The 10,000-nt window shown below is 48.9% G+C and overlaps 1 protein-coding gene across 1 annotated transcript in view; it reads left to right on the top strand.

Annotated features, from left to right (window-relative positions):
* The window catches only part of LOC311239451 (anoctamin-8-like), a gene marked incomplete at both ends in the record, with an annotated part of 212,392 nt that overhangs the window by 139,211 nt on the left and 63,181 nt on the right, over nt 1–10,000 (top strand). The window contains 2 exons of the mRNA XM_084327759.1: nt 1,343–1,459; nt 1,990–2,117. Of these exons, the coding sequence (XP_084183885.1) occupies nt 1,343–1,459; nt 1,990–2,117 (245 nt within the window). The remainder of the gene's footprint in view (nt 1–1,342; nt 1,460–1,989; nt 2,118–10,000) is intronic.

The following is a 10,000-nucleotide window of genomic DNA, read 5'->3' as shown; positions in this document are numbered from 1 at the left end:
ACATGATTTGTGGAGCTCCCTCTGGTGTTGTGATCGTGGTATTCACTGACCTTTGGGAAGTATTTTGACATGTACATGGGTACCTTGGTCGCGTAGTGTATCTTGTAGACCAGGCCCATTGCAAGTTGCTGTACTCTGTCGTCTACTCTAAGCCATCCTAGGTTGTCAAAGTGGGCAGGGGTGAGGTGGGTTCTAGGAGTCAGGTCAAGTAGTAGTCTGACTAGCTTGTTTTGAGATGTTTGTAATTTGTTTTTTAGTGCCTTTGAGGTGCTTTGGTACCATGAGGTGCAAGCATAGTCGTAGTACCCTTGAATGAGTGCTCCTGCTAGAGTCTTCAGGGTATTCTTGTTTACCAGAGAGGAGATCCGGTACAAGAATCGCGTTCGTTGGTTGACTTTTTTTATTACATTGGATGCCATTTTGTCACAGGAAAGATTAGCCTCTAGGATGGAACCCAGGTAGGTAATTTCATCTTTCCTTGTGACAATATTGTCACCCACTGTAACCGAGAAGCCGTCAGTCTTGCTGAGTTTGTTATTTGAACCGAAGAGAATGGACTCTGTTTTGCCCATGTGTAATGATAGTTTGTTGTCGGCGAGCCATATGCAGATTTTGCCTAGTTCCGAGCTGAGGGCTTTTTCAACCTGTAACTTGTTCTTGTCAGAGACCAGCAGGGCTGAGTCGTCCGCAAACAGGAACAAGTTGCAGTCACAAGCTGACGACATGTCATTTGCATAAATTAGGAATAGTAGCGGTCCTAGTATGCTTCCTTGTGGAACACCACAGCTCACTGTGAGGGGGGGGGATAGGGTACCGTTTACTTCCACCATCTGTTCCCTCCCCTCCAGGTAGGATTGTATCCAGCTCACTGATAAACTATCAAAACCAATTGCTTTTAGCTTGTCAATCAGAATGGTGTGATTGACAGTGTCGAAGGCCTTTTGTAGGTCCAGCATGACCATGCCGCAGTATTTGCCCGCGTCCACCTCTTGTTTGATGTGGTCGTTCAAGTAAATAGCAGCATTTCAAATCACTACGTGTCAAGTAAAAATCAACTTAAACAGGTACAACTTAATAGACCGTGGTTAGAGATCAAGGTCCTAAACTGTGTGTGTGTGTGTGTGTGTGTGTGTGTGTGTGTGTGTGTGTGTGTGTGTGTGTGTGTGTGTGTGTGTGTGTGTGTGTGTGTGTGTGTGTGTGTGTGTGTGTGTGTGTGTGTTTATAATTTCTTCCCCCCATCTTCTCTATCAGTGGTGTATCAGTTATGTTGCCATGACAACCAGCTGCTGCTGAATGCATGTAGAGAGGAATGACTCCGGTGTCTCTCGTGTCTTGATCCCAGTCCCAGAGCTTGTGGCCAGGGGAGTGATCCATCAGATGTTCCCGCTCCACGAGCAGAGGATCCTCAGTCAGCTGATGACATCGTGGGTCCAGGCTGTCTGTGAGCGACAGCCCCTGGGTGAGCAGAGCTCCTGTCCAACCAGATCACGGAGGCGTCACAGCGGCACGATTTACACAGATATGAGGGAAAAAACATTCAAAGACAATCAGTAAAAAAAAATTAAAAACATACCCATTTAAAATAGGGTATAGTAATAAGACTCACACACAGAAATAACACAACCAAAATAAAGGACAGGTATATAAATTAAGTGTGTATGGGTGTGGGTGTGTGTGTGTGGGTGTGTGTGTGTGTGTGTGTGTGCGTGCGTGTGTGCGTGTGTGCGTGTGTGCGTGTGTGCGCGCGCGCGTGTGTGTGTGTGTGTGTGTGTGTGTGTGTGTGGGATTGGGAAAGGGCGGGCAGTTTTGTGGATTTGGCAAGTAAACAGCTCTTCTTAAATCAGCTTTTTTTTCTATACAAATAAATAAAAGAAAACTTGTTATGAAAGATGAATTTTTTTATGCACTTTTCATTGAAGCTGATTTTGGCCCAAAAAGTCATGCAGCCCTGATTGCTTAATGTGATTATGGCTTATCTCTATGTTCTAGATGATATCTGTGACTACTTCGGGGTGAAGATCGGGATGTATTTTGCCTGGCTGGGTTTCTACACCAACTCCATGCTTTACCCTGCTGTCATCGGCTTCCTGCTCTGGATACTAGCAGAGGCTGACCAGGTGAGCACGTCATAATTACAGTAAACCAGAGGCTGACCAGGTGAGCACTTCATTATGAAACCTGAGTCTGACCAGATGAGCACTTCATTATGAAACGTACGGTTATGTATATAACCATAGTATTAAAGGAGCTACTTGAGCAATTTGATCCCGTAGATGGACTTGGCTGACGCGCCGTTCTATTTGTCTGATCTAATACCAAACAGTCCTTGTCCCAATGATACAATGCAGGCAGCTTTACTTGGAAAATTATATTTATTTGCTTCACCGTGCAAACAGAATATCTTCGCTTTTGTTCCTTAAACTGATTAAATAATAATGAATACAATATCTAATTGCCTACATTTCGCCCTGTGGCGTGTTCGTGCGTGCGTGCGGTCAAAAACCATTGCCCTTTCCAGGTCAAAACTCCTCCTCATACAGGTGTACCTGACACTTAAATAAAAGAAGCGCCACCCCCTGGTCACATAAATCCACTGCACATTAAATCCATTTTGGCCGTTACACATAGTTATATGAGTATAGTGATGCTCAGCGTCATAGTGCAAATACTCCACCTCAGTACTTGCGCACTGAATAAAAACTCACAATGTACCTTTACATACCAACATCTGTCTGACCACACCCCCATCCGCTACCTACATAAGCAGGGGTGTGGCCATGCCCTCATCTCCTTCCCAATCTTTCACCACAAAGCAAGATCAAGGGGTGCTCAGGGGAGTCCTGACGCTGAGCGTCACTATACTCATATAACTATGGTTATATACATAACCGTACGTTATATTATCGTATAGCTCTGCTCAGCGTCATAGTGCAACACAGGAGCTGAGCAGAGCTGAGCTCGACAAATGTACCCCGCTGAGGCCCCCCACAACCATCAGAACCGGGGAGGACCCGAGCCCCCCGACCCTCCCTGTTGGAGGACGGAAGGGAGACGGATCCGACTGCGCGAAGAGGAGCTTGAGCAACTCAACGCACAGGGTAAGCAGAGGCGTACCCACGACTACACAAACGCACAACCCGCATGCCACTAGGGAACGAACGGAAAAAGGAACAAACCCCCGTTACCACCCCTAAAATCACGGGGTCAAGAGCAAAGCCCAACCCTGTGGCAAGGCCGTAGCAGCGGAGCGCGAAAGAGGACCCAGAAGGGACCCCCCCGGAAAAAGGGGGCCTGGAGAGACCAACGACGCCACAGCATTGAGACCCCACCAGGCGGTCACTAGTGACACCGCCCCCCACATCGCCAGCGTATTCGGACAGGGCCCATCCAAGAACAGGCCCTTCCCCCCAATAGCACGCCGCCTGGCTCACTGACCCTGGTATACTCAGGCAGTCACCCATCCAAGCACAACCCAGGCCTGAACCTACACCGCCTCCGAAATCGAACGAGATCGGGCGTGTTCAGGGTGGCATGGCTGTAAACTCGAAGCACTCAAGAGGCTACACCTACAGCGGGAGCAGGCAGCGCACCGGGGAGACGACCCCTAGAAGAGGTCGATCTCTCAATCCAGGCAACAGGTACTCGACCTGAGCCTGGAGCACTGCAGACTAGACAGGCGCCAAAGGGGTCAGCTGAAAACAGCACCCCGGCGGAAGGGGCGTATGCTGGCATTGTTGCGCACCATGTCACAGCCTCCACAAAAAAAAAACGACTCTCTAGAGGGGTCGAGGCAGAGAAGGCTGACACGATTGGCAGACGTCATGAAACGTGCGGGGGCACACTCAAACGGACTAACCCGGGAGTTGACTCCGCTCCAACACACCAGGGAACCAACCACCCCCTTGGTTCAAACATGAGGTGGTTGTTCCTATAACCCCTCAAGAAAAAACTCCAAAACACACCTGCGGGTATACACTGGCTATACCGCAGTACAAGTGTTTCAGTTTTCAAAAAGAAGTTATCCCAGGCCTACGGGTCGACAAAAACTATTTCGGACCGGGCCCGGTGGACCGGGACGTACACAGGGATGCCAGAGGAGTTCCATAAGAACCACCTCAACAGCCCCCTCCCAGCCATGCTTAAGCAGGAGAAGAGAGGGGCGAAAATAATGGAGAAGGACCAGGCCCCCTTAGCGCAGCGCAAGGTACAACACACATGGACATGGACACATGGACCAAGCAACAGTGAGGGGTAACACGTAGTAACACAACCACGAACATCTCCATAACATCAAAACCCTGTGACACCCGGGCCGACCCGGCATTTCCCCCCCCCCCCCCCCCCCCGAAAAAAGCACAAGTCCCTCAGGGTACCAGAACAGCAGATCTGCGTCCCCGGCGGACAACGGGTTAACTGACCTGGACCGGCGCGACCAGAACCAGTCCTGTGCCGTAATCACGCCGACATCCCCAACACTAGGAGGGGGGTAGGTACGCGTGTCGTTCTAAAACTTTATAGAGGGCGCCACCCAGACGGTCCCTTACGTACTGCGCTCGGTGGCCCACCCCAAGGGCGTGAGACCGCTCTACCTATGCTTTGATCTATTCCGTTAACATCCCCCAGATATGAACGAGAATTCATCGAGACAACACTGGCACTCGGAAGAGACAGACTCCATCCCAGTCGCCTCATAAAAACGCAGTTTTAATGATGAGCAACCAAGGCGCGCAGGCCCATGCATGATTCTTATGAGAAGCACCCAGGGCCAGCACTATATACACGTCGAGACCCAAAACCCAAATCAATGGATAGTCTAACAAGACACCAGACATTGTTCCTCCAAGCCGCCTGGGAGAACGACAAGAAGCCGTTGTTCTTTATTTCCTCTTTTCTATAAAAAAGAGAAAAAAGAAGACGGACATGGGTCCCATGTGACACGGCTGAGGGAAAAAGACAATACCCCGTCAACCTACTCCACAAGGAGGGGACGGGAACCCCCAGAGAGACTTCCCATGTGAGCAACAACTTGAAAAGTCAATGTAACATTGAGCCATGTGACTAAAAGGCTCAAGTTACACATATATCGAGCGTAGCAAAACACCAAGTCCCTACACTCTGCCCACGACAACTTGACAATAACAGAGAACCACACATGGGGCCTGTAAAGAACTCACGGAAGTCAGCGCCCAATAGAAACGTGCCCAGTGACGTATTCTATGACGGGGGGAATCCCATGACTCAACCGACCGTGATAGGTGAGGAGTCAGGGAATTCCCCCCCCCGTGCTGTACTGACCAATCAGCACGGCAGGACCGAATGAAAAGAGGGTCAACCCCCCGACCAATCAGAAAAGAGGGAAGGAGGGGTTTATCCGGTTACCCCCTCGCGAACCCAACCCTTGTATACGACAATAAAAAACAGCGATGATACCTTAAGTAGCCAGCATGCTAAATGAACAGCGTATATCCATAGGATAAGCTAACCCAACGCACACTAGCCACAGACGGCAACGTCTGTGAACAGGGTTTATAACAAGGCCAAGGTTTATGTGTGAACACAACACAGAAGATTGATAGAGAGAGAGAGCGGTCTAAAAGACTGTGGTACAATTACACACACACGAGCACTTCTGTAGGCCAACACTACAGCGTTGTGGCTCAATATCATGTTTTAAAGTAACAGAACACACAACTAACCTCTACCTTTATAGGAAGAACATAAGTCTCCAGGCCGAGGAAGAAAGAAACCCTTTCGACCGAGTGTTAGCCCCATCATATGTAGTGAATAAACACACAGTTTGTAACAAAATACAGTCCCTCCTAGGTGGGACTTTTTATTTGTATAACAAAAAACAGATGGGCCGGGGAAGGGAACAGGGGTAACAGGAGGGGAAAAAAGTCACATCAGCGGCGCCTGCCACGAGCCGCTCGTGGCTTGCCACCCCGGGGAGCTTTAGCCCCGGAGGGACGGTAAAGGGGTGCCTGGTCTCGACGATCCCTACAGTCACCTCCGGGCGTGGGTGGGCCGGCCCTCTCTCCTCCTGGCCTTCTTCGCCGAAGGGCCAGCAGTGGCGGTGGTAGTGGCGGTGGCATCGGTCGCGGGTCCCCGACGACGAGGCCTCCGTCTGACTCCACCGGCGACATCGGGCGGGGGGAAATGGGGCTGGAGCACCGACCGCTCCTCCTCCATATCCCTGCAGGTTGCAGTCATGAGCTGCATCGCCGACCTGAAGAGCCCAGCATCGGAGAGGGGTGCCGTAAGCAGGGGAAGCCTCTTCCTGTCCGGCACTCTCACCTGCTCCAGCCAAAGATGGCGCTGGACTAGAGTGGCCAGGGCGCGTACCTTCCCGGCGGCTATGGCCTGCAGCTGGATCAGATGCAGGATGGCTCCGGCCGCCTGGGCGTGCTGAATATGTTGTTGTTCAGTCAGCATCGTACCGCCCGTCATCATCCCGGACATAAACCTCGCTAGCTGCGCGATGTTGGACGTAGCAGCTAGGGTTTGAGTACCGGCGACGAACGACTGGTCGCTCCAGTTGGCCAACCGCCTTGCCGATTTCCCGTGGGGAACCGGCTTCCGCAACGGCTCCCACACCACCTCAGGACAAAGGAGAGACGCCATCGGTCTATCAAGCCGAGGCACCCCTTCCTTCATTCCCTCGACCAGACCCACCACCCTCGTGACTTGCACGTAGGCGGGGGTGAGGCCAGTGATGTGGGAGACCACCTGTCCCTGACGTACGTAGGCCTCCATTGAGGGAAAGAATGGGCAGACAACGCCCGTCTCCCTCACAGGACGACGTTGCCATAAATGACCTATTAAATCATCAGGGACAGGAGCAGGCAGTGGCTGCGGCAGCGGCACGCCGTTTGCGACTGCTGCTGCCGCCATTAGCTCCGGGAACAAGGCACGTAGTTCCCCATGCGCACCTTCCTCCACTGAGCCCGCGTCCCTCACATACGAGAGGCTACTGCCCATTGCAGAGCCACCATCCGCTGTGGCTGATAGCAGGGCATCCCGTCGCTGAGTCGGAGGTTCTAACCCAACACCAGAATACGAGGAACCCCAAGGAGACATATCACCCCCTGCCACATCCTGAAAGGGAGAGTGATGTGTCTCCACCGGAGCATCGAACAAGAATGCATCTGCCTCCACCATGTAATCCTCCATTTCCATTGGCCACGGAGAAGCAGACGCACCCTCATCCGGCTCCAGCAGCTCACCGAAACCAGGCCGTTCGCCCCTGCAAGCTACCCTCCTACGACGGGAGCGAGCAGAAGCGAAAAGCTTACGTCTCAAATCCTCCGCCACGAGAGAAGCCGGCTGCCCATCGGCAGACGACCCCCCGGCAGCGGAGGAACCAGAGCAGGAACCAGGCCATCTCACAGGAGATGCCGCTGGTGCACCAGCTCCTTGGAGAGGAAAGCTACCCACCGGACGCCTATCGGGCGCGAGTGACTTCCACGACCGCGGAGTCAAACCCGCCCCAAGACGCACGATGGAGGAGGCAACAGAGAACCGCTGGTGAAGGGCGACGTTGCTAGCGCGACCCCCCGAGGTAAACATTATAGCTTAGTTATTTTCTATTGAAATTATGAGAGAAAGAAAAGAACAAGAAATAATGTAAATGCTTTCTCAACTTTCTTCAGTTAACAACCTAGCTCAAAGTGTTTGGTATACAGGCACTTCCTTGTGGTGAAAGTGAAGAAGGAGACGAGGGCATGGCCACACCCCTGCTTATGTAGGTAGCGGATGGGGGTGTGGTCAGACAGATGTTGGTATGTAAAGGTACATTGTGAGTTTTTATTCAGTGCGCAAGTACTGAGGTGGAGTATTGGCACTATGACGCTGAGCAGAGCTATACGATAATATAACCAGAGTCTGACCAGGTGAGCACTTCATTATGAAACCAGAGTCTGACCAGGTGAGCACTTCATTATGAAACCAGAGTCTGACCAGGTGAGCACTTCATAATTACAGTAAACCAGAGGCTTACCAGGTGAGCACTTCATTATGAAACCAGAGGCTGACCAGGTGAGCACTTCATTATGAAACCAGAGTCTGACCAGGTGAGCACGTCATAATTACAGTAAACCAGAGGCTGACCAGGTGAGCACTTCATTATGAAACCAGAGGCTGACCAGGTGAGCACTTCATTATGAAACCAGAGGCTGACCAGGTGAGCACTTCATTATGAAACCAGAGTCTGACCAGGTGAGCACTTCATAATTAAACCAGAGTCTAACCAGGTGATCACTTCATTAACTCTTTCAGTGCCACGCCTGGTTTTCCGTTTTACCGCTTGAATGCCACCATCGGCGCCAATGTTAACGTTAATATCGCCTAATCTATGTTTTAAATTATGGCTATGTGTCTAATCTGCCCATCGCATTATCAAAGACTATTTTCCAGTCAGTGCTGTGAAGACAGATTGTTTTTTTATCGCGTCGTTTCCATTTCAGAGCAGTTAGAAAAGCCCCCGTTTTGATATAAAAAACAGCTCATTCTGGAGCATTCTATGAAAATCGTCTTTTAGTGGAATATTCCACAACGTTGATATTCGTCTGCCTTTTTATGAATCGTTTTCAAATAAACGCTAGATGATCAATATTATACGTGCACGCAAGCACATTACGGCCGCGCACTGATAATCGCTCCGTTGATTACCTCACAGAGTTTTACAGTGAAACCGAAAGAAGACATTTCACAAAACAGCTTATAACTTCATCAAACTTACTCCGATTATCCTACCACTGATAACATAGAGTCCTTACCTGACATCAGATGGTATCCAACTGGTATATTCCAATTCCTGATCACCATTCGAAAAAATCGATACGTGTATGGATCCAACGCGACACAGTAGATCTCTATGATCCGCGGGGATCTGAGGCTCCAGAATGAACTGTGGTAACCCCGGCTGGATCAGTGAACTGGAAAATGTGGAGTACCGGATTTTTTTCCCCATTCATTTTCATTGAGTCCATTCCAAAATCACTTATGTCATCTGGGAGACGACAGGGGGCGCTTTTTTCCACAGTGATCGTCGGCGCCCCTCGGCTATACTCGGGTAGGCTCGGGTGATGCAATAATTTTTCAGATCGCAAAAAAAAAAAAAAAAAAAAAAATCCAAGAAATCTCGTGAGTGGCTAGCAACCACCTATAAAAAAACACGAGAAATCTCGTGAGTGGCACTGAAAGAATTAAGGCGAGACACCCCAGGTGAATAGGCAAAAAGAATATTTGAATAGATATCACTATGAAACTTCCCCAGTTTGTTATGTACAAAAAATTTATTGCAAGTTTTCTGAGATCTTATGTTTATATATGCAAAATAGGCATTACCTAATTAAATATGCACACATTTGCATATGTCGCCAGGCTATATATACCAACATTGGATGATGTCAGATTAAAAAAGAAATCATTATGTTGACACATAACACAATGAACTTTATTCAGAAGGGATTGTGGCTATGTCTTTTTATCATCCCATAAATCAGGAAAGGCACAAATCTATTTTTGCCAGTTTTTTTTTATATAAATGTACTATAAATCAGGCTATGAATGATATATCAACAAACCCCTCTGGGAAAAGATGCAGGGTATATATAGGAGGAAATGTGGAAAGTATGGTGTGTGTAGGTGCTAGGGAAATGGTACATGTTTACCCTTGTGTGTAAGAAAAACGTATAAAAACTTTTTTTTGAGAAAACGCTGTATTGTAAAATGGCATAATTTTTTTTAAACAGCTATTTACAAACACAATACCTAATCAAGCCATTAGTAATAGACAACCTAAACACATGCCTGATAACTGAATAACATAATAACGTAATAATAATGATGTTATTGAACTGAACAGAACTACACACAGACTACAAACAGTGTAGTAACAAACTCAACACAACCGATTACTGTACCCCCTAATAGGCAAAAACTAAATTGAATAGATATCACTATGAAACTTTCCCAGTTTGTTATGTACATATAAACTAAT

Source organism: Notolepis coatsorum (genome assembly GCF_963971535.1).
Source record: "Notolepis coatsorum genome assembly, chromosome: 13".
Taxonomy (NCBI): Eukaryota; Metazoa; Chordata; class Actinopteri; order Aulopiformes; family Paralepididae; genus Notolepis; species Notolepis coatsorum.
This window is presented reverse-complemented; position numbering and strand designations above follow the sequence as displayed.